Raw genomic sequence first — 26,133 nt, forward strand, 5'->3', positions numbered from 1 at the left:
AAGATACTTGTAAATTATTTCTTCAAATTTCCCAGACATGTTTGAAATTCCGATTTCCAGAAGTTGTGGCAACTCTGTAAACACTTTTCAGACACAGGGCACAATAAATTCAAAGGCACTTTGGAAAAAGAGCAGTTAAATAGTGGTTTTCTAGATACTGATGTCTGGCCGTATGACAGAAATTTAATAAGTTGTCCAAGTGTGAACGTAACTTTCAAACAAATATGTTAAGCAATGGAAGGATAGTATGGAAAAAAGTTGCAAATACAAAAAGCAAAATAACATACCAAAAAACAGAATGGAGAATGCCTACTTATAAGTAATACAAAATACCAGTGAAATGACCTCATCTAAATTCCCTGTATCTTTTCTTTTCACTCTTTCACCCTTCATTTTCAGTTTCTTGTTTCTGTTCCCACATACCTCCAAGTTTCAGCTTAATTACACGAGATACCCAGTTTTTCCTTCTTCAATTTCTCTGACCGTTTTACTACGGTGTCTAATGTAGTGGTACATTATTATTCATTTTGGTGAGCATTAGAAATACAACTGCATATAGTAATAGAGGTTGTAAAACATTCCGGCATCCTAGCAGTGAATCTGCACTATATAATTACAGCACAATTCAACAAATTCAGGTGGTACTGAAAACTATGCTGATATAAGAACATCATAATCACTTCAAATCAGTATTTCTACCCATACGTAACTGCAAAATACTTTCCCATATTATATTACCTACACATAACATTTTACTGGAACAGCTTCACATATCCTAATTTCTTACAAAAAGGGTGAAATTTACACTGATATGAAAGTAAGTTTTTTACACAAACTTTAATGAGTTTCTGTTATGGAAACAGACTAGACTGTGAGAAAAATATTGAAAATAATAATAAATAATATTGCAGAGCTAACTAAATGAGGAATGATGATGGTGGTCGTGTCACTAACACAATTACAGCTCTCTCTCTCTCTCTCTCTCTCTCTCTCACTGCTGTAGATGTATAGTGTTTCATTACCAACAATTAAAACTGTGTAATATACCTGCGGAATATATGAGAAAGCATTCTATTAAATTGAATGCTTGCATTATTTACCTCCTATTATCTTAAAAACACCAATTTTAAGTACGACTTCTTTCCATACAGAAAAGTAACCTCTGCAATCTTTCTAGAGACAATAACTAACAAAAAGGGATAGGTACAATGTATGGTATTCAATCACAGGCAGCATTATTGCAAATAATTCAATATATTATACTTTTAACATGAATAATTATTTGAAAGAATTAACAAAACAGGAATTTAACAACAATGGGAACATTTACAAAACCCATAAAAACCAGAGGAAAAGTACAGCAGCAAAATGATACAAATCTAACTTTTCAATTTACCAAATACTGAATTAAAGGACTAGCATCAGTAGGTTAACACGTACAGTGGAATTTAGCAGCCATTTCTCCCACAGTTTTAATTCAAAACTTAATGAGAAGAACTTCAGATACACAAATATGCATGTAAAAAAATTTTCTTCCTAAACTAACATGGTCCCATATTCTGCTCCAGGGGACACAGTTTGCTTCTCTCTCTTCCTGTACATTATCGTATACTTGCATATAAATTCAGGACGGACTTATTCTCCTTTTGTGATCGAGTCTTACTGAACACATTCCAGAACCTCAATGTTTCATCTCCTGCACCCGTAACAATTGATTCTCCATCTGGTGACACGGCCAAATAAAGAACTCTGTATGAATGTCCTGTCAATTTTGCAACTTGTGTCAGGCTAGGATATTTCCAAACCAATATTTGGTTTTGGGAATATCCATGAGTGCTGACAAATTCTGAAGAATGCTTGGACCATGCCAAGTTGCAAACTTGGGAAGAGGTGTCTATGGACTGCATTGGCTGTGCAGTAAGTGTGTTCCAAAATCTTATGCATCTGTCAGCTGTGCCACCACCACTAGCAAGTAGTCCATGGTGGTGGGGAGACCAAGCAATTGCTTTCACTGCAGCCTTATGTTCGGTGTATGTCTGACACGGAGACAAGGAATGTAAATTCCATACATGTAACCGGTTGTCATTCCCTCCAGAAGCCAGATACTGATTATCTGGAGACCATTTCAGACCACAAACTTCCTGTCGATGGGCAACAAGACTCCTTTGAGGCACTGAACCAGCAGTACGTATGTCACGCTGCAAGATAAGCCTGTCTCTGCTACCAGAGGAGAGGCTGTCACCATTCCATGCTAATGAACCCACTCTGGCTGAATGCCACTGTGTTTTATATATATGTTTGTTAACACTGATATCCCAGACTTGAGTGTATCCAAGATGAGTACCCACTGCTACCAGATTACCTTTTTCATTCCATGCAACAGATGTCACAGAGTCTTGGTCAGCTGAAAGATCACAAAGTCTTGTGACTTGACCTGTACCTGCAGACCATAAATATACACAGCTGCCAAGACCAACACCAAGTACATTCTGAGATGACCAGTCAACCAAATTCAAATAAAAGTCATCCTGCAGCTCAGGTGCATCCAGAATCTTGAATGGAATTTTCGGTATTTTTCTAGTAACTTTACTGGGGGAGTTAAGAAGTTTTTCACTTTTGGCACTCACAGGTGATAAAGAATAGGACGACACTCGTGAAGCATCACACATAGATCTTTCCTTGCACGGTGATGAATACTGAAATAAATTTTTACCATCCAGCGGTTGTAAATTTTCACTTTCTTCCAAACGATTTTCAATGCGCTCAATATCACACCCAAGCAGTTCATTTTTTAACAAAGAAGTGTATGTCGCCACATCTCTCGCCGACTCACCGGCTTCCCGAGTCCTTCTCCTCCTTGAAGACAATCCTGGTCGCTCATTATTTGAGATCATAGGAAACTTAGTGTACCAACTTGATCTAGTGCGGCGTGGGATGAATCGGTCGGGTCCACAAGAAACTTCAACAGTGTCTCTTACACATCTAAAGCGTTGCAATCCGTACTCTATAGAGTTTGTGGCATCACCTTTACTGCAGTCATTTACAGCATTCGAAGACTTCAAAGGAGACACAGTATTCTTGTCAGGTACCCAGTAGAGTCGTTTCTCGTAGCTGTGGTTGAACATTGTTGGCTTATTTGCAGAAAACGCAATCGTTCCTTTATGACGTCTTGGTTCTGTCAGATGGTTCGCCTATACAAGAAAAATCATGCAATAGAATAAACACACAACACAACTCTTTTGATTATTATTATTATTCTTATAATATTATTATTATTACTACTACTACTACCAACACCACTAATTTACAATAAATTAAAAGTCACACGATAATACCTTCCATTCGATGTGGTAATTAGACACTTCATGTAGTCTGCTGCAGCAGGCGAATTATTCACATTCATAACGTGAAGGATATATGACGAACGTCTATCCTGTTATTATACCACAACTCGGACTCTTCTAGACCTCAAGCATCCCGAACACAGAACACAAACAGTATGACACGCTGCTGCACATCTACATCACACATCCGCTTGTTCCCAATGCACTACACACGCAGCACAGCTGCTGCGTCTGCCAGACAAGGAAGCAAAACAAATGCTGTTCGCGTCGCCGTACGACCGCCGCTATCGCCATCTAGCGGTTGTTATCTTTACGACAACGTCAAACTCACAGCTGCGAGCCTGCGGCGCGCTGGCAAATGGGTGTCTGCTTTTACGTTGTTTAAGTTCTATTCACGGGAAATTAATCTCCTTTTAGAGGATGTTAAGAATGCGGTCTATATTTGTGCATACCTCTGGAGTCGAAATTGTGTACAGCAGAAAATGTAGAGTTCATTATAACACCACAATGACCGCTTTTTGTATCGTTATGCAGCGAGCAATAAAACGAGTTAGAAGTCTTCTAATGCTTCCACTGAAATGGTATTCCAGTCTGTTTTACCTTACTCATCTAATAGTTGAAATACTTTGTCATAAAGCAACATGTTTACAGTTAGAAGCTGGTATTGGTACCACGTTTTTCAACTGTTAACCGACATGCTCATCTCCGACGACATAGGACGTAACGAAACCCTATTTCATAGGCACACCGAGGAAACTGGCTAATTTTCACGACTAACAACATTGTACAGTGAAATCCAATGCGATATGATTCATTTTTCCAACTTAACAACGACTTGAGTTTCTCCAATATCGGAACTCACTGTCTAATAGACGCCTTCCCTAACCCATTTTAGCTGCTATCAAATTAGTCTGCGCGCTATGTAAAATTTCGTAGGTGTACCATCAAAATATGCAAATTTAAGATGAGTAGCTATTTTTGGCAGTTGCAGTGCATAAGTTTAACTGAAAAAATGACTGGATTCTTTTAGGAATACTTTTTAATATTATTTACATGTTTTGAACAATAACTAAGATTCAGTGTTCAGTTTACCAACGGTCTCACATTACTTTTCTTGTTCTTAAGCCAACTTTCAAATTGTAATGTCATGTATGTGCAAAATACCAGTCAATGTAAATAGAAATTAAAGCACCCGAAGTCGCAACGTATTTCGGACTCCATCTTTAAAATGTAGGTCTTCCTACAGAGTTTGTAGGGTGAATTCAAATTGTGAACTGTGGATTACTCGTTATAGCAAACAAGGGTATAACGCTGCAAAATTTATATTACGTCTTCAGGAGAGGCACTTTTGCACACTGCTTATGGGGTTGCCATTTGTTAATGTGTTTGAAGTGACGATCATTTATTTTTGTCATGCTCGGGATTAGATTTGGAAAACTTACGCTTTAATCGCTAATACCATAGCTAGTTGTGGTCTTATGGCAAAGTAAGATTTTCGTCATGACTCCTTGCACTCGCGACGTAGGAAATCCGTTGTAATGACAATTGGTTTTATGCTGGTGAGAGTTGAGACACAATAAGAAATAATCGTTCATGTAGTTTTTCATATGTCTGCTGAATCTGATGATGGTGACTCAGATGAAGAGGATGGCGATGACTGAGATGAGAAGAAGATGACTATTGATCTGTAAGCAATAAGTGTCATTGAGTTCCGCAGAAAACGTAAGGCATAAGAATCATCGGATGTACGAATTTATGTTAGATTTTTATTACAGCTAGATAACTATACTTTTTAGTTTTATGTCTAAATCGTTTTACGTGCAATAATATGTTCGCACACAGACATAAAGGTGTTATGTTCTCTATTAGTGCCAAGACGTTATATCATTATTGGCCTAGTATTTTCGTTATAAATGTCAAATGGAATAAGACGAAAAAATGGTTCAAATGGCTCTGAGCACTATGGGACTTAACATCTGAGGTCATCAATCCCCTAGAACTTAGAACTACTTAAACCTTACTAACCTAAGGACAGTACACACACCTATGCCCGAGGCAGGATTCGAACCTGCGACCGTAGCGGTCGCGCGGTTCCAGACTGAAGCGCCTAGAACCGCATTGCCACACCGGCCGGCGAATAAGACGAGGAACTAGACGCTACCGAACTCACTTCCCTTACATTTTTAAAACTGAGGGAAACATATTGTTTCAGGAATTGTCAGCACGCAAAAGGCCGAAGCGCATAAGACAAACACACTTGGCTACCAAGTGAACCGTACAACAGGTACCGTAGTGAAAATGTACTGGTGAAGTTCTCACGGAATCCTAATAAGTTGAGGTGTTATTGCTGTCAGTTGCACAAAAATTAGTGCTCATACGCTTGTTGATGAGAATAGAACCAAGGTAGACAGTAGCAAAACGAAGACGAAATGATGGATTCTGTCTTCAAATCACCATCTACAAAAGATACTCTTCAGTTGGCTGCCGTACGATGTCAAAATGCAATTGAAATCGCCATACTCAACAATATCACAGGGTGCGACGGAGTTACTATCATATTCCATGTTGAACTGTAAAATAATCAGTTCCATTATTTCCCCTAATTTACTGCAGATCCTTTGACTGAAAATTTTTCTCAGTGATTGGTAAAGAGCACAGACTACACCCATACATTCTATGGAACTCAACAGTATTTTGTTAGTAGAGTTCCAGACGTATTTTAGGTCAAAATAAACTGAGCTACCTAAAACGAAATAACATTTCACATGGCAAGCAGCTGGGAACGCCTAACCAGTTTTGAAACAGAACAGAAGCCTTTGTGGCCCATTAACTTTAACGGATATACAATGAGTTGAAAAAAATTATGGGATACCTCATAATACCTCCTGTTAGGCGGAGTCCATTCCATGTGAACACAGTCCACACCATTATGGAGTTACTACCAGCTTGCACAGTGCCTTTTCGACAACTGAGGTCCATGGCTTCGTGGGGTCTGCGCCACATTCGAACCCTACCATCAGCTCTTACCAACTGGGATTCAACCCATGTGGTCACAAGCCCAGGAGAGGTGCTGCCACAGCCCATTAACGGGAAATTTCGTCGCACTGCCCTAATGGATAGATTCGTCGTACGTCCCACACTGATTTTTACGGTTATCTCACGCAGTGTTGCTTGCCTGTTAGCACTGAGAACTCTGCGCAAACTCCGCTGCTATCGGTTGTGGCCGGCCGCTGTGACCGAGCGGTTCTAGGCGCTTCAGTCCGAAACCGCGTTGCTGCTACGGTCGCAGGTTCGAATCCTGCCTCGGGTATGGATGTGTGTGATATCCTTAGGTTAGTTAGGTTTAAGTAGTTCTAAGTCTAGGGGACTGATGACCTCAGATGTTAAGTCCCATAGTGTTCAGAGCCAAAAGAGCCATCGGTCGTCAAGTGAAGGTCGTCAGCCACTCCGTTGTCCGTGGTGAGAGGTAATGCCTGATATTTGGTATTCTCGGCACACTCTTGACACAGTGGATTTTGGAATACTGAATCGCCTACCGATTTCCGAAATGGAATGTCCATGGACCTAGCTCCCTACCATTCCGGGTTCATTTCCTGTTAATTGCCGTCGTGCAGTCGTATCACGTCGGAAACTTTCTCAAATGTATCACCTGAGTTCAAATGACAGCTCCGCCAATAAACTGTGCTTTTGCACCTCGTGTACGCGGTACTACCGCCATCTGGATGTGTGCGTATCGCTGTCCCAAGACTTTCATCATCTCAGTGTAGCTTGTGGGCAACAACGTTCCTGAAATGGACTGGCCCGTCCAGAGACTCGACATGGACCCAATGGAACGCCTTTGGGATGAGTTAGAACGTCGACTTCGCTCCAGACCCCAGCTTCCAAATTCACTACCTTCTGTGGTTTTGGCTCTTGATGAAAAATGGTCTATCATTCCTCCACAGATATTCGAACATCTCATTGAAAATGTCCCCAGTGGATCTGAAACAATCATAAGAAGAAGAGTGAACATAACCCATGTTAATATCTACTAAAAGTTGTCCGGATTCTTTTGACCATATATTGTATACAGGAAGCAAATTAACCTCAATGTGGCGGTTTTTAACCTTTATACACATGTGATATTGTTGGTTAATCTGAGATTTAAATATTATCATAGGTGCACGAAGGTTAAAAATCTCCGCAGCGAGCTTTTTAATCATCTGGCAATGGAAGATTATGTGGTTTATTAGATATAAAATAAAGCTATGGAAGACGTAGCCCATTTTTAGACACAAAACATTTTGTCATGAGAGAAGATGTCACTAAAAAAGCGTGGTTATGAAAGATGTCTAAAACGCCCGCCGACGTTGGTCATACGAGTACGTAATTGAAACATAGTTTTTCATCAGCTGTCCTTGGACACATTTCCTGTTTGATTACAAGACGTTTCCGAGAGTTATAACTCCATTTTAAAGGAGTATGATGGGAAGTTATAGTGTTTCAACTACCGCTGCATTTTGGCTGTTTAGGAAATGATCAACCTCGAAAATCACCTCGTTGTCGTTCTGGAAATGTCACTCAGTGGAAAGAGGAACATGTCACTGGATGCCACGTCAGGAGAATACGGTGGTGTGGCCGATTTGATAACCCAAAGAAGCAGCGTATGTGAATGTAAATTAAGCAGGAAGAGTTGGGGTGTTGTTGTGGAGCAAAAGCACCCCTTCGGACAGCTTCTGGCGGCTCTTCGCCTTGACAGTGTCTCGTTCTCTCATCAAAAGGTTTTGGTTGTATGCTCCTGGGACGGTTTCCCTCCTTACAGGCATTCTCTGTTAGCACCATACCACGGCAGTCCCATGCAAACATAGCCTGCACCATTATGGAGCCACCACCGGCATGCACAGTGCCTATTTGACAAATCGGCTTCGAGGTGTCACAGTGATTCACTCAGTGCTCGTCTGCAACGGTGAGGCAGCTCAAGCCCCGTTTACACGATCGTCTCTCTTGTCTCAAATGATTACTTAAGAAAGTGAGTGAACTGCAGCATCCTTGGCGTTTTATTCCTATACTGAGTACCATCTGTTTCGATTGGTAATTTCGGTTTACACTTCAGTGCAAAAATGGTGTGTAATATGAGACCCGTTTGCTGTGCAATCTGGGATCTGAATTATGGAAGTGTAGTTTTGAGGGATTATCCTTTTTACGAAAAAATTGAAATATAGTACAAAATGTAGGAATAAGCAGGAATAATAGACTTTATTGGTGACCAAAGGAGAATTCATAGTGGACATTCTTGCCAAAGTTCGCATGGTAAATTCTTTACGCTCAAGAGAATTGAAAGACTAAGAAAAGTTTCATATAAATATTCTGCAACATAGACGTTTATTTGTTGGAGAATATGTACACACACTCAAACAAATTAAAAAATATCTAGAACGCAGTAAATAGCGCCTTCTTGCTTTCTCCTTTGTGACTCGTTTTCTTGCAAAGTCCCAAAACCATCGAAAATTACCTTTCTCATCAAATAATTCTTTTTCTCTGTTCAAATAACTTCCATTTAAGCAAATTTACCAGTTTAGGTTCTTGTTTATCCCTTATTTTTTCTCTGTAGAACGTAAATTCCGTCATGCTTTCAGGTATTTCGTCTATCTTGTAAGACAGGGGTGGCCAGGATTTCGGCTCATGGGTCATGACCGGTCTCGTGTGCCAAAGTGCTTCACATTTCCCCCACCGCCACGCCGAGAAGGGGGAAGAGGGGTAATCAGTGAACACGCCGCATTTAAATGGCAATACAGTCGGACTGCATACGACGTGGTCCATATTTCACATTTCTCAACAACACAGATCATAAGCAAAATAAGTTTAAATGGCTCTGAGCACTATGGGACTTAACAGCTGAGGTCATCAGTCCCTAGAACTTAGAACTACTTAAACCTAACTAACCTAAGGACATCACACACATCCATGCCCGAGGCAGGATTCGAACCTGCGACCGTAGCGGTCGCGCGGTTCCAGACTGTAGCGCCTAGAAGCGCTCGGCCACTCCGACCGGCAGCAAAATAAGTGTTCAGTACTAATTAATTATTTTTGGTGCATTGAAGAGAGAGTTTAATTTTTGTCTGGTGCAAACTGTCGACATACGGACGGACGCAGACGATTTCAGAGTTTCACTCTGAAATTGCCACGTAATTGTGACTAATTTAGTTTCATAATCGAAAAAAGGTCTCTCACAGAAATATGCTGATCGAAATACTCTAGCACTTATGAAACCTCATTATGGAGACTTGAAAATCTACCTGAGAGAAGCAATGTAGATGTTCTGGACCGTACTAACGTAAAAAGATTCGTAACGAAAACTGGTTTTACTTTGCAGGTCAATTAGTTACATCTGCCCATGCACAGGGGCGCTTTCAATTGAAACGGCAAACAGTCTCGAAAACAGCTCGAAAACAGGTGTAAAATTGACAGTGTCCTCAAAAGCTTTATAAAAGTATCGTTGTAATTCTTACAAGACCACAAAAAATACGTGTTCTTTAACGCCAGTAAACTAAGGGAACTGGATTGTCTCCATCATATTATCTTTTTAAATGCATCTCCATCAAACCAGAAAGAAGTTCCCTTGCAGTGTCTTACTGTGGGCAGTGTGCAGTGAAGTCCACTCAAAATGCGAAGTCTGCAATCCACTCAGGATGTTCTAATTTTCGTTCCTGCACACCTTTTTCCTTCATAAATTCAACAGTAGCGAGATTTGAATCGAAAAACGTTCCAGGCATGCACCTTCACTTAACGAACGTAATATATGAAATCTTCATACTCTTCATTCATTTCCATTAAAACTGGTTGCAGCTGTAAATGGAATAAAGGTTGCGACTTCAGAAATTTTACTATCTGCACCATCGATTTTTTCAATGCTCCATACTTGCAAATTTAGCACAAAGTCTTTCTTGACGTTCAGAACAATTTCTTCAAATACTCCACACCTGCAGCTTTAGCACAAAGTGCTCCTTGATGTGCAGAACAATGAAGCTCGTTTGTAGATCGTTGTAATTTTTTCCTCATACCGCCTGCAGGAAAATTGGAGAGACCTTTGGAGAAAAGAGAACCACTTGTATGAATATCAAGAGCTCAGATGGAAACCCAGTTCTAAGCAAAGAAGGGGAAGCAGAAAGGTGGAAGGAGTATGTAGAGGGTCTATACAAGGGCGATGTACTTGACGACAATATTATGGAAATGGAAGAGGATGTGGATGAAGATGAAATGGGAGATACGATACTGCGCGAAGAGTTTGACAGAGCACTGAAAGACCAGAGTCGAAACGAGGCCCCGGGAGTAGACAACATTCCATTAGAACTACTGACGGCCTTGGGAGAGCCAGCCCAGACAAAACTCTACCATCTGGTGAGCAAGATTTATGAGTCAGGCGAAATACCCTCAGACTTCAAGAAGAACATAATAATTCCAATCCCAAAGAAAGCAGGTGTTGATGGATGTGAAAATTACCGAACTATCAGTTTAATAAGTCACAGCTGCAAAATACTAACACGAATTCTTTACAGACGAATGGAAAAACTGGTCGAAGCCGACCTCGGGGAATATCAGTTTGGATTCCGTAGAAATACTGGAACACGTGAGGCAATACTGACATTACGACTTATCTTGGAAGAAAGACTAAGGAAAGGCAAACCTGCGTTTCTAGCATTTGTAGACTTAGAGAAAGCTTTTGACAGTGTTGACTGGAACACTCTCTTTCAAATTCTAAAGGTGGCAGGGGTAAAATACAGGGAGCGAAAGGCTATTTACAATTTGTACAGAAATCAGATGGCAGTTATAAGAGTCGAGGGGCATGAAAGGGAAGCAGTGGTTGGGAAGGGAGTGGGACAGGGTTATAGCCTCTCCCCGATGTTATTCAATCTGTATATTGTGCAAGCAGCAAAGGAAACAAAAGAAAAATTCGGAGTAGGTATTAAAATCCATGGAGAAGAAATAAAAACTTTGAGGTTCGCCGATGACATTGTAATTCTATAAGAGACAGCAAAGGACTTGGAAGAGCAGTTGAACGGAATGGACAGTGTCTTGAAAGGAGGATATAAGATGATCATCAGCGAAAGAAATGCGAGGATAATGGAATGTAGTCGAATTAAGTCAGGTGATGCTGAGGGAATTAGATTAGGAAATGAGAGATTTAAAGTAGTAAAGGAGTTTTGCTATTTGGGGAGGAAAATAACTGATGATGGTCGAAGTAGAGATGATATAAAATGTAGACTGGCAATGGCAAGGAAAGCGTTTCTGAAGAAGAGAAATTTGTTAACATCGAGTATAGATTTAAGTGTTAGGAAATCATTTCTGAAAGTATTTGTATGGAGTGTAGCCATGTATGGAAGTGAAACATGGACGATAAATAGTTTGGACAAGAAGAGAATAGAAGCTTTGGAAATGTGGTGCTACAGAAAAATGCTGAAGATTAGATGGGTAGATCACATAACTAATGATGAAGTATTGAATAGAATTGGGGAGAAGAGGAGTTTGTGGCACAACTTGACTATAAGAAGGGATCGGTTGGTAGGACATGTTCTGAGGCATCAAGGGATCACAAATTTAGCATTGGAGGGCAGCGTGGAGGGTAAAAATCGTAGAGGGAGACCAAGAGATGAATACACTAAGCAGATTCAGAAGAATGTAGGTTGCAGTAAGTACAGGGAGATGAAGAAGCTTGCACAGGATAGGGTAGCATGGAGAGCTGCATCAAACGAGTCTCAGGACTGAAGACCACAACAACATTGTCATTTAAAAGTTTCAAGTTTTTCTGCATGATACTATAATGTCGTTTAGTAGCAAATAAACAGTAACCGTCGCTTACGCGAATTGAGAATTCTTTTCCCTCTCTTCTGTAATTCCCATTCATTGTAAAGGATTATGACGGTAGATCACTAACTGTCTCTTTTTGTGCCAACAGCCACAGGACCTGTGACCGTCCTTCGTACCACAAACAGATAACGAAGGGTAAACAGCGCTGACACCACTAATCTGCAGAACTTGGAGAGCTGTCCGTACCGTCAAATGCCGCAACACGATACTATATAAATGGAATGTCGCGCTGTTCCGGGTACACCTGTGAAGTACCGAGCTAAGCCGGCCGTGGTGGCCGAGCAGTTCTAGGCGCTTCAGTCCGGAACCGCGCGACTGCTACGGTCGCAGGTTCGAATCCTGCTTCGGGCATGGATGTGTGTGATGTCCTTAGGTTAGTTAGGTTTAAGTAGTTCCAAGTTCTACGGGACTGATGACCTCAGATGTTAAGTCCCATAGTGCTCAGAGCCATTTGAACCTTATTTGACCGAGCAGAGCTGAATTTCACTCCGGGTCTCGGCCCGTCCGCGGCCCTGTTTTAAGAGAACAAAAATGCCTTTCTAGAACATTGGGAGCTCGGCCAGAAAAGGCTAACTTTCGATTGTAGCAGAAGCCGCCAAAGTTCTTGTTTCTGCGCATGCGCAGTGCGCAGTATAATCGGAAATGTAGAGCTCCAGACTCGGCAATATCTAAAGATCGTTGACGCCCTGCACACACTCGCGTCGTGGTTTGTTGCTGATTTCTACGCAGGCACAAATGGCGCACACACTTTGAGTAGTCGATTTTGACCAGAAAGTCGTGTGAAACGGGCTTAATGATGTCATCTGGAATGGTTTGGCGCGGCTGCAATATTTCTGCTACTGTCTTCGGTCCCATGGGCCTTTGAACGTGCGTGAGTAGTCGCAGAACCCGGCGTGCAAGATGATGAAAACTGGTCCATGAGTGATTTCCAGTTTCACCTCGATTGTGATAAGCCGATCTTCCAACAGCAGAGGCTCCACTTCTCCTGTGATAATCTGTTCTTCACAGAGACATGCTATGCCACGTCCTTCTTCGTCATTCAGACTTGTACTGCCCACAATGGAAAAGTCTGGGTACATTGTCACTGTATCATATGATGGTGCAGTGATTCCTATTGAAGAGAGAATACGTGTAGAAGAGCGCACACCAAGTTCATGGTCGAAGCTTGATTTTTTCGAGGTGATAATTCAAAATTTTTGACTCCCCATCGTATTTCTCACAGAAGAAAAAAAACGGCTCTAAGCACTATGGGACTTAACATTTGAGCTCATCAGTCCCGTAGAACTTAGAACTACTTAAACCTAACTGACCTAAGGACGTCACATACATCGATGCCCGAGGCAGGATTCGAACCTGCGACAGCAGCAGCAGCGCGGTTCCGGATTTAAGCGCCTAGAATCGCCCAGAAGATTTGCATCGTTTGCACCTGATATTGTTTTACGCTTTGCAAGCTGATTAACAAGAAGAATCATGTTTGTACATCCAAGAAAACATCTATCATAACCTTTTCGGCAGGCGAAGTCGATTCCGTTCTATTTTGTGCACTCACTTGCTTCCAACCAATACTTCGTTTGTTGATTATTTTCTGGCGTCAAGAGATACGCCTCACGTTAACCTACAGTGACACTTCAGCACAGAAAATCGATTGAATTCTCTAATCAGCTTTAAATATTGCCGAGAAATTTGTTGTAGCATTCTCACAAATCCAAGCAGACCCATGTAAAATGGCCCTACCCTTTAAAACATTCCGCACGGGTGCTCTCCCTTCTCAGACTCTTAATACGTCAGCTATTTCATATACCTTTAATCTCCATTATTCCATTAACAGTTTGCGCTCATTCTCATATGTCGTTATACTTCTAGTATGTTCTTTGGTGGATCATTTTGAAATGATGTATGGCTACGTTTCAATTTAGGCGTCAAATTTTTAACTTTTGACAATAAAGTAGAAGATATAACAGTCGGTCAGTTTCGTATGAATTTTCTGAAGCGGTAAATGGTCAAAAAAAAAAAAAAAAAATCACGAGAGGCTACTCCAGTTTACAAATTTGAATGCAACTCAACACAACACCACAATTTTAAAACTTCAAATGAACAAAATTCTTCCTCTAATGATGTTGTCACCTGACTTACATTATTCCTAAGCATATGCTACATAAAAAAATTAACGATCCAGTGCCTTCTCTGTTGCCAAAACCAAGAAATTTTCTCTTTGTCTTAATTCATCTTGTTGCTCAAACTCCTGTCCACTTCGCTTTCAAATGTATAATTGTCGGATGCAGTTCTGCGTTTAGCGAACACAATTTATTAACACTCATACACTGTGTTTGCTCAAGTAACTCTTTCAGAGATGGCAAAGTACTTGGAATTTGAACGGAAACTAATTGTGTCCTGAGCCGAGTTTATAAGATGAATATCAGTAAAAAAAAAATAAAAAAAAATCTATTCGTCGAATCATAGTACAAGTAAAGTAAGGAGAATGGAGCGTAGCCGAATAAGATTAAATTAGGAATTGAGAAGCCAAAAATAGTAGAATAGGTTTGCTGTTTGGGTAGCGAAATGGTCGACAGGAGAAGAAGTAAAGATTGCATAACTTGCGGCTCAACAAGGATAAGAAAGGCTTTTCTGAAAAACAAAAAAAACAAAATGTTAAAGGGGCAATAAGCTGTACAGAAAAAAGTGAACAGAAGCTTATAACATGTGATGTTACAAAAGAATGCTGAAGATTAATTGGGTACATTCGATAGCTTATGACGAGATACTGGTTCGAATCGTGGAGAAAGGAGTTCAATAACACAACTTAAAGAAACGAAGGTATAAGTTGACAGGGAACATACTATGCATCAAGGAGTAGTTAACTTTGTAATAGAGGGAAGTGTGGAGGGAAAAAATTGTAGAGCGAGACCAAGACTTGAATACAGTAAACAGGACTGAACTGATGTAGATTGTAGCAGTTAAGCAGAAATGAAGAGAGGATAGACAAGTATTGAAAAGCTTCCTCACAGCATTCTTCGTACTGAAGACAACAACAAAAAGAAGTAGAAACAAAAATAACGTGATTAGCTATAAAATGTATATTTCGCTACACTACCGACAGACGGAAAGTTAATTTTTTTGCCAACTATTGAAGGTGGCACGTAATGTACTGAAATTTGTGTGGGCGTATGAGAAATAGACGAATGATGCCATGTATAAGGAATAAACACTGCAGGGATAAGATACAGGCGTCGAAAGATTAATAAAACTTTTTACAGAAACCCGATTGCAGTTATGTTAATCGAAAGATACGAAACGGAAGTAGTAGCGGAGAAGAGAATGAGACAGGCCTACGATTTCAGCCCGTTCCCGATGTTATTCAGTCTGTACACTGTAAAAAACAGTAAACAAATCAAGGAGAAATTTGGAAATGGAATTCAAGTTCATGGAAAAGAAATAAATACTTTGTAGAATGAGATTTTCACTCTGCAGCAGAGTGTGCGCTGATGTGAAACTTCCTGGCAGATTAAAACTGTAAGCCGGACCGAGACTAGAATTTGGGACGTTTGCCTTTTGCGGGCAAGTGCTTTACCATTTTTTTTTAAATCTCATTTTGTTCGTAACTGATCGTTGTATTTGTTCGGGGCGCGCGTCCTATGGCACTTGTTCAAGTTTATCGTTGATGCATTAACTCAGTTTTTTTACTCCAGAGGGTAGCTAACCCTCTGACCGAACACGCTGAGCTACTGTGCCGGCATCATCTGAGCTACCCAAGCACGACTCAAGCCCCGTCCTCACAGCTTCACGTCTGCCAGTATCTCGTCTCCTCTGGAAAAACTTTGAAGTTTGCCGATGACATTGCATTAGTGTGGTGCATAAATACGTAGCCTTTTTGTTTTGCATGTTGGTATTCCTATCGCTATGGCTTTAATAATAGATTGTCAGTTTTTTATTTATAGTTTGCTGCTGCTATTTGAGCTTACATCATGTCGTTTAGTTATTTGGAGTGGAGATGTGAAAGCTAGAAATGGAGTGCCAAGTGGAGGAATCGGAACATTTCCGAAATATTCTTCTGGTCGAATTCAATAGAGGGGTGACAGCAGCGGAGAAAGGGGGGGGGGGGGCACAGAGAAACATTTGCGCCGTGTACGGGGAATGATGCTATTGGACAGAGAACGGCAAGAAAATTGTTTTGTCGTTTTAAGGAGGATCGTTTTGAGATTAGTGACTCTCCACGTTCAGAAAGTTTTTCGGGGTTTGATGAAGATAGTTTAAACGCGTTAATCTACAACGATTCACGTCGGTGTGTTCGAGAACTGGCAACTGTGATGATCTGTAATCATTCCACCATCGTGCGACATTTGCAGGCAATAGAAAAGGAAAAAAGTCGAGAGTATGGGTAATGCATGTTCTAAGCCAAAACCACAAAAATATGCCGATAGCAATATGTCATTACTGCTTGCTTGTCATCAACTGGCTCGAGAACAACATTAACCATTCCTATCTTGTATCATTACAGCTAGCGAGAAACGGCGTCTTTATGCTAACACAAGGGAAGGAAAGGGATGGTAAAACCCAAACAGAACAGCAACTCCCCGAAGAAGAACTGCGCGCATCCTCGGAAGTGTAATGCGTATGGTGAAACAGCGGCTGTGTGGTACTACGAATTGTTTGTCTGAGGGGTAACCATCACTGCTGACATTTACTGTCAACAACTGAGACGTCTTGCAGACTCAGTCCAAGAACAACGACCAGGAAGACTGCGTGCAGTGACGCTACGCCACGTTAACGCCCGTCGCCATTCTGCTAGACTAACAAAAAACATTATAATTGAGGTGGGTTAGGAAGACATTTCGCACCTCGGATTTTCACTTTTTCCGCTCTATCGAACAACCTTCAAGGAACTTCCTTTCCGGATGAAAATGCGCTCCGAAAATACTTGGAGGCGTTCTTCGCCTCAAAACCACGTGATTTCTACAATTACGGGATCCAAAAGTTAGCCCAGCTTTGGTAAACTGTTGTACATAGTGGAGGAGAATATATTATTGATGCCTAGAGCCTCTGTTATGTGTATCTGTTATGTTTATTAAACTTATGGAAAAACGCTACGAACTTACGTACCAACCCAATAATTCTGAGTGAGACGATAAAGGGTTGGAAGATGAACCGACTGGACGGAGTCTTGAAAAATTACTGTAAGCTAAATACCAACAAAAGTAAAACAGAGGTAATAGGATGCAGGCGAATAAAATCAGGTAACTTTAACGGAATCAGATTAGGAAATGAGACACAGAAAATAGTCAGTGAGTTTTGCTATCTGCGCTGCAAAATGACTGTGTCCGAAGAAGAGACGATATAAAACATAGATTAGCACTAACAAGAAATGTGTTAATAAATGAATTTATTGACACCGAGCCGGACGATGTGACAGAGCGGTTCTAGGCGCTTCAGTCCGAAACCGCGTTGCTGCTACGGTGGCAGGTTCGAATCCTGCCTCGGGCATGGATGTGTGTGATGTCCTTAGGTTAGTTAGGTTTAAGTAGTTCTAAGTCTAGGGGACTGATGACCTCAAATGTTAAGTCCCAAAGTGCTTAGAGCCATTTCAACATTTTTTTTTTTTTTTTTTTTTTGACACTGAATACAAAACTGAAGTGTTATGTTGTCTTTCCTGAAGATGAATTTGTTGACACCGAATACAAAACTTAAGTGTTATGGTGTCTTTTCTGAAGATATTTGTCTGGAGTGTAGCCTTGTTTGGAAGTGAAAAGTTGACGATAAACAATGCAGACAGGAAGACACCAGAAGCATTCGGAATGGGTGCTACAGTACAATGCTGAAAATTAGATGAGTAGATCTAATAGGTACTACACCGAATTGTGGAGAAACAAATTTAGGGTACAACTTGACAAAAAGAAGGGATCGGTTGACAGGACATATCCCGAGGCATCAAGGAATCGTATTCAAGCAGGTTTAGATAGGTGCAGACTGCAATAGTTATGCAGGTATGAACATGCTCGCACAGGTGTGGACCACCACAGCGAGGAGGAGTTTCGACATCAGTCTAGAGTTAACGGCTGGCCACACACTTTGTCAGAGAATACGTATGCGCCATACTGCACTATTGGAAATAGCGTGAAAATAAAATCTTGATTTTTAATTACAGGCATGGTGGAGGCTCGAGCGCTGAACGAGCTAACGCATAGAGTGACGTCAGCTCTGGATGCTTTCACCGGCCGCAGCGGTGAGCAGTGCAGTGAAGCATGGAGCTGCAGGTTGCAGAGGACATTCCAGGAAATTGACCGTCGAACCAGCATACCCAGGTCAGTGACTGCGCACGGCGGCTGTCTACAGTTGCTCATTCCATTGGAGAGAGTCACGGAGCGGGCTCACGCTCTTCCCGTTTCTGACCGTTTCAACGCCGCCATCAGCGCCGACTTCAAGGCGATAAGCATTCGACTTCTCCCGAACTTCAGCTTTTAACTCCGGTTGACTTTCAATGTTCAACAGATAATCCCATTCACAAAATCGCTCATCAGATTTTACCAGAATTAAATTACAAAATTATACCTGTCTGTATTTTCCGTGATCTACCCAGAGTATGTGACTACGTAAATCACTAACTTCGTTAGCAAAATTGATGTTTTGTGGTATTACCAATGTAGCTAACAAATGGTTTACTTCAAATTTAACAAGAAAAATGTGAAATATTTCTAACTGGGGAGATGCCACTGAAGAAGTTATACGCCGTTCAGTTTTAGATTCGTTATGGTACTCATACAGGAAAACGAGACTTAAATGCACATTCAGCAGAATTAGTTCTTTTTATAGATAACGTGAGTATTTTAATCAGTCCCATTAGACACAAAGCAACAAAGGAAATAAAAAGTTATATGGTTAAAGCAGTTCCTGACTTATTTTGTCATTTTCTGGAATGATCTCTATTTAAAAACATGAAAGAATAATCGTTACTGCACAGAAACCGTTGCAACATCAATGATAAATTTATTGTTTGATCAAGAGATAATAAGACAGGGTTCCAAATCTTAGGGTATTCATATTTATCAGAACTGTAATTATAAATAAAAGTAATCAAATTTACGAGCTTCTCAGGCAACTCAGTTTAGCTATTTTTCCACTTCGTGACACTGCAAATCTTGGTGAGAAGCAACTCAGTATGTTAACATTATGTGCTTATGCCTTTAGGCAGCAGTGTCGTCTGAAATTATATTATATGGTAATATGGTTTTAAGAAAGGAAGTTTGCTGTAAGAATATATCATGTAAGTAAATTCTCTCGATGTAGGTGGTACATTACGGTCCGAAGGGACAACAGAAAAATGTCACCTTCGTGATTTTATTAATATCGATTTTAATTCAGAAATGGCTGAATGATGATGCTACCAACACCTCTGATCATATTTATGTTTATACAAAGCCCCTGATAAACAGCGGAATTAAATTAGAAAGAAGACGTAAGTTTCTTCTGCGAAACATATGCCACAAAAGAATTTATGTTTAGAATTTTTTAGCTTATGTAAGACTTACATACTTCCTTACGTTACTAAGCGAAAATTTTTTATTGCTATGTAAGCTCATACGTGAGTGGCCATCCTGCAGCCACATAGAAGTACGACTGATGTTGAATATCGTGTAGTTTGTTCATTCCGCATCACAGTAGTACATCATAGGTATAGTCAATGGAAAAATTAACTAAATCTTTCAGTTGTTCACTCTGCAGAAGCTAATAGCCTAAGACAAGTTTAAAAAACGCTAGACATTCATTATCTACTTACACAATGTCCAGTTTCAGCAACTTTCTGATCCTGTACCATTCAGGCTGAAGATATTGAGCGCCTTCCGCAAATCGTCTGTACTTTCTATAGTGCCCTACATCCTACACACAGCTCTCTTCGCGATGGTTTCAGACTCGTCGTCCAAATGAACGGAAAATTAAATTGAATTAAATACAAAATCTTCGAATAGAATTGAAGATAGTAAAACTGAGACTAGTGACGCACCAAAAAAGATGAAGAAAGTAACAGTGTTCAAAGAAACTGTCGACAAAATAATGAAGTCAATGCTTGCAAGAAATTCCTCATTTATCTCGAATCAAGAACTCGTTATTCTGTTTTGTGCAACTTCACAGAGAGCGTTTATTTTGAGGTTATGGCGCATAATGCAGAACCGTCTCCATTGACTCCTACAATGGGAATACACTTTCGTTATATCGAATATTATTGTTTCCTTGCGTTATACGAAATGGTGTAGCACGAATTATTCTTTATATTAATTTTGTTGATATTTTTTTCTCTAAAGCATACAGTGTTTGAGTAAAACAGGATAAAAGAGCGGAGAAATTGACAGCGGCTCACATTTATTAGACGTTCGTAATTTTGTAATATTAATGTTTTTCCGAAGACACGAAATTACAATGAAGCCACAACCTTCATATTCGTCGGAGGTGCGCCCTCCCCCCAATCTTTTTTCTTTTTCTCTGAATTTGATAAGCAGTAATGTGAAGCCAAACCTGCAAGGACTCGCGCAATAAAACAAACATTGTCAATAAACGCTAAAATTGTTAGTATAATTCAGTTATAAAAGCCTATGTACGCTATATGGATTAATGTATTGTGACACTGAAAGTAGGGGAAACGCAATGAAGAGAAAGAAAGAAGTAACAATGTTTCGAATAAATCTGTGAGCGAAAACAGAAGGAATCAAAATTATGTATTGATAAACGACAAAGGACACAGGAGAAATATCCTGGAACTCGCACGCTCAATCCAAAAGAAACGTTCTTCACCTTCCGTGCAAGTGCAATTTTTTCAGAATTTAAGTAGCATAAAGATCAGAAATCGGTGCATCAGTGGTATGCAAAAAAGTTTGACTATATCGGATGAAGACATTCAAAATAGAGAAAAATTCAGAAGGAATCTGAAATACTTTGAGGTTGTTGTACAAAAGTATCAGAGAAGACAAATGTGAGAAGACTTAAATACAGGCTACTGAGAAGTAAGCCAGAGGAACTACAATAGAAAGATTAAATCATGAATAGTTGTTTTACATCTGCATGATCTTTCAGGCTTCGAATCAAAAGAAGCTGTTAATAATATAAAGTTGCTTATCGTGTTAAAAGGTGGGCGAGTAGAGAAGTTGGTTTACATCTGTAATATTTTCCACGTTGCTACTTTTTGAAATTTCGGCGGGAGGAAAGATCTGCGATGATCTGGCAAAGATAAGGCTCTCTTTCAAAGTTTCTCATATTCAGCAGAACGACTGAGTCTTCAATAAGACCAAATTGCCACACATTTTATTCGGTGTGATTAAATGCTGATCCCAGACTAAATAAATAAAAATCAAATACTGACAAGTGAAATGATGAACGGAATCACAGAAGATACCTGTGGTCTGAGAACTCAAATGCGCTAAATAGAATTTTTGTTGTGGACGTACATTGTATCCGAAGTCACGTGATTGTGATACTTACTGATGAAAAGTAGTCGTGTTTATTTGCATCTGCAGCAGCAACGATTATTCACCTTTGCTATTACTAGTGTTAAAATGTGTGGCAATAGGGCATACATGTATTAGTAAGGTTTCTGGCTTAGGGCAACATATAAGCAAACAGCGTTATACTGATGTGAAGTGTCATATCCTGTTTGATATTGGTGACGTGCACAGTACACTATGATTGAATTTTCTCATTTTGATAGTACTGAAGGGCGACCTGTTTTCATTGTAAAAATCCATTCAAAAGCAAAGATCGCATAAAACATTTCTGTATTTAAGACAAGTAGTCTCAACAGACATTTGCTCTCATCTTCAGATCTTAAAACTCTTTTCGTGAGTTATACCTCATGCGTCAGTTAAAGTGGACTGGCACTGTTTGGAATATGTCCAGCACACGTAAACAGATGTACTTTTGTGTACCGTGTTTATATGATGTAACAAGCTTCTGTGAGCAATATGTATATGGACACGGCTTTTTGCACAAGGTGCTTTATGTTTTGAAATATTTTAGTGATGACAGACTGTTTATAATTTGCTGATTTTTATCCACTTGACATTTTGTGTTTGAAATTTAAGCGTAAAATGAACATGTTTTACAGGAAAAAGTGTTTTAAGACCTGGAGATGACAGGAAGTGTCTGTTGAGACCGGTTGTCTTAAATAAAGAAATATTTTATATCTTGGCTGTTGAATGGGTTTCTACAACAGTACACTATGTTCACCGCAAGACTCCTGTTGTATGAACGGAGATAAAGAAAGCACTTCACAATCGATCAAATAACGCCACACAGCGAAATCAGTGTCAGGTGTCTACTTATTTTATTATGTTCTGATCTACGACGTTTAGCACATTTTAAAAGACAATGTGATTATCATTTTTAAATTACGTATGTAGCTGTTGGAAGCCATAGTACGGAGCTTATGAGACGTAACAGTGCAAAAATTTTTGACTTTTTCTCTCATATCAAGAAAGGAATAAAGGAATTAGAAAAAAAGAAAAACCAATCAATCAAATGTCTTGTGAAGTGGTTTGTCTATCAAAAGTAAGAACGAAATAGATTAGAAAAACGTTTATCGAACCTTATTTGCTGTACATGCTTTCGAGAACCATTCAAAGGGGCGTCAATGTGTTTGTAGTTTATTTCTTAGTTTTACACAAAATAATTGACCGACTTTGAAGGAAACCATTTTGACGGTTAACTGTGGAATCACACCATTGCTACTTTTCATGCTCAGTATAGCTAGGCCTTGAAACGATAAAATTGTTGATACCTCATTTGTCTCCCTAGTGTCAGCTGCTCTCGAAATGGCCTAAATCTAGTACTTTATACGAAGGAAGCCATTTTGAAAGTCAAACAACACAACAATGCAATTTTTTGAGGCAAAGTAGCTACGCATTGAAGAGATGATTGTTGTGACATCTCATTTGCCTTCTCCAGATGCCCTGAATTTATTAGCTGATTCGAAGGAAGCCTTTTGATAAAATTACATCAGCGTAACTGTTTACCCGCAAAATAGCTAGACCTTGAAGAGAGTAGCTTTTTGACACGTGGTTAGCAGCAAATGTTCATGAAAGATTTCAATTTCCCTCAAATCATGCTAACTTTTTCCTGAATTATCCTGATTACTTTTAGATAATTAAATATTTTTTTCGAAAACTAAACCTAACGCTTCTATTGCTTACTACTCCATTTGTCCGTTTTCAACACCATTAAAATGCTATAAAAATTCAGCCATAAATTTTAATCCAACCAACAGTTTAACTTTTTATTAATTATCCTGATTGCTTTCAAGCAAGTAAACCCTTATTAGCAAAAGTAGACCTTACGCTCGCTAATTTGATACCGAATTTGTATACTTCCCACTTTTCATTTGGCTATGAAAATTCGGACTAGAAGCCACAGTTTAATTTAACAAGGAACATCTAATGCGGAGATATTCTCTTACTAAGTTTCAGCCAAGTTTTTGTAGGGGAAATTGTTTTTCTGTACTATAATAAGAATTTAGTTATTGCACATGTACTAGGATTAAATTAAGGAAGTGATGGATGCGTTGTGTAGAACATTGTTCGCGTTATGGATCAAGCATGCGTACTGACGATAATTGTTGCTGAAATGTAGGAACGTTCCTCTAATGGTAAGCAGTCTTTCAAGCCAAATGAAAGTGTTCAACCGTGACATCATAGGTAATAGTTTACTTTAAGGAGAGTAATCACTTTTAATCGTAGAATCTGTTGGTCGCCTAGATGTTTTGGTTTTTCTTGTCCTTTTTCGCGGAAACGCCGTTTCTCAGGCCAGATACATGTTGCGTGTATCCTGCAGGATTACCAAGGCTACTCTTCATACAACTTATTAAAGCGCGGATGGCAGATGACTAACATAAGCCGACAGCAGTTGCCTTTATGTTGTTGTTGTTGTGGTCCTCAGTCCTGAGACTGGTTTGATGCAGCTCTCCATGCTACTCTATCCTGTGCAAGCTTCTTCATCTCCCAGTACCTACTGCAATCTACATCCTTCTGAATCTGTTTAGTGTATTCATCTCTTGGTCTCCCTCTACGATTTTTACCCTCCACGCTGGCCTCCAATACTAAATTGGTGATCCCTTGATGCCTCAGAACATGTCCTACCAACCGATCCCTTCTTCTGGTCAAGTTGTGCCACAAACTTCTCTTCTCCCCAATCCTATTCAATACTTCCTCATTAGTTATGTGATCTACCCATCTAATCTTCAGCATTCTTCTGTAGCACCAAATTTCGAAAGCTTCTATTCTCTTCTTGTCCAAACTATTTATCGTCCATGTTTCACTTCCATACATGGCTACACTCCATACAAATACTTTCAGAAATGACTTCCTGACACTTAAATCTATACTCGATGTTAACAAATTTCTCTTCTTCAGAAACGCTTTCCTTGCCATTGCCAGTCTACATTTTATAAAGATAGAACAAATTCGACAGTATTTAATTAAATTGCTTTCTGAAAACCAGTCGCCTCTCGCGATGTTCTTAGATCATGTCTGAGCTCTAGAATTAAAATCAGTGGCACTTGGTGGCTTGAATAAAACGAAGTCCCTGTCATGTGAACAAATTTGCACACTGGGCAAAAAAATTTAACTCTCAGAAGACACGACAATAACACGATGTAACATAGTCGTTATTCAGAGAGAAAAAGAGATCAAAAGTTTTTTCACATATTCTATAACCAGTTGAAAGCACTGATCGTTGATTGGATCCCGCAGAGCGACCAAATTGCGAATATGTTCATTATAACGTTTCAGATGTGCTTCCAGAAATTCACAGACGCTTTCTGTGGAGTTGAGACCGGATGATTTAACGGGACGGTTGAGATGCAGTAGACTGTCTCAGTATTCGTCAAACGAGGGATTTATGCGTGCAGCACTGTGAAACAAAGGTCTTGTTTATGGGAACGTGTGACGTATAACAAAGAATATATACATTTGCTCACCACAGATGGTTATTTTGAAATAAAAGAAAAATGGCTGTATTCGTTGAGAACACTTTCCTTTCAAAGAATTATGTTTTATTGTGATATTATTTACCATTTCCTTGCTTCGAGCGAAGCAAACTCATTGATTATGTCATTGAAGTCAAATTCAGTAAGTATCTTATTGTATCGACGAAATAACTGAATTTGTCGGTCTGGTACACCTATACTCTATCTTAAGTATTGTCTTATCACCTTTCATTTGCTGAAACTGCGATCACAAGATGCTGCAGTGACTAGAAATGTCATACATTTCTTCAAAGCTATTTCAATGTTTAGAAAAGCATCTCGTAAGTCATACTTTGGAAAAGAAATCTTCAGTGTAGTCAAACGGGCAAATGTGTCTGTGGTCTTTATCAGCTCTTTCTACTGTAATTTGAAAGCCGCTACTTCTTTAACTAGTTCAGCTGTATCGATTTATTTGCTACATTTGCGACCAAGATCCACCGTATATTTTTCGAAACAAGATACATAACTCTTATTTAAGGCGTTACCGCCAGGAAATTAAAGTGAGATGAAATGATGCGATACATACGAAATCTTTTACCCATTTTACTTACTATTCTTTCAAACACTTTGAAGCACTCTAACTTAAAGAGTTTCACTCCAGTACTCGGCAACCATAAATCGACAAAAACTGGAATTCTTTCGGTTCAATAGCACATTTGCTTCATCACCTGTTGGCCAGTTTTTGAGTGCCTACAACGCCATAGCGAAGTGTCAGCCAATGCTCCATTCTTGAACATAAACTACTAGCGCAGGCGGCAGCTGCATCAACCAAGCACAATGTAACGTAATCTAAGTCACGTCTGTTCGTTAGTATAATATCTTTACGATGCTATTTGGATGAAATGACAGTTTGATAACAACGTGTGTTTACAGTCGCGGGTCAAGGGAAAGGTGTCTTGTTGCACAAGAACACGAGGGATACGTGACTCTCCGGGTAAGTTCTTCGTC

General features: G+C 39.7%; 2 protein-coding genes across 3 annotated transcripts in view; one reads left to right on the forward strand and one right to left on the reverse strand.

Annotated features, from left to right (window-relative positions):
- Nucleotides 1-26,133, forward strand: part of LOC126476614 (uncharacterized) — a 177,684-nt gene that overhangs the window by 85,298 nt on the left and 66,253 nt on the right. For both annotated transcript variants that reach the window (XM_050103557.1, XM_050103556.1), the window contains one exon: nt 18,328-18,484. In XM_050103557.1, the coding sequence (XP_049959514.1) occupies nt 18,328-18,484 (157 nt within the window). The remainder of the gene's footprint in view (nt 1-18,327; nt 18,485-26,133) is intronic.
- LOC126476598 (fizzy-related protein homolog) lies at nt 1,236-3,591 on the reverse strand. The gene is made up of 2 exons (XM_050103555.1): nt 3,336-3,591; nt 1,236-3,191 (listed from the first exon to the last, which is right to left on the reverse strand). Exon 2 carries the CDS (start codon nt 3,123-3,125, stop codon nt 1,602-1,604), a length of 1,524 nt encoding a protein of 507 aa, XP_049959512.1. The 5' UTR covers nt 3,126-3,191; nt 3,336-3,591; the 3' UTR covers nt 1,236-1,601.

Source organism: Schistocerca serialis, chromosome 1, assembly GCF_023864345.2.
Source record: "Schistocerca serialis cubense isolate TAMUIC-IGC-003099 chromosome 1, iqSchSeri2.2, whole genome shotgun sequence".
Classification (NCBI taxonomy): domain Eukaryota; kingdom Metazoa; phylum Arthropoda; class Insecta; order Orthoptera; family Acrididae; genus Schistocerca; species Schistocerca serialis.

Bases quoted from the DNA above. Each gene is read 5' to 3' on its own strand.
- LOC126476598 (XM_050103555.1), bottom strand. From the start codon at position 3,125: ATGTTCAACCACAGCTACGAGAAACGACTCTACTGGGTACCTGACAAG.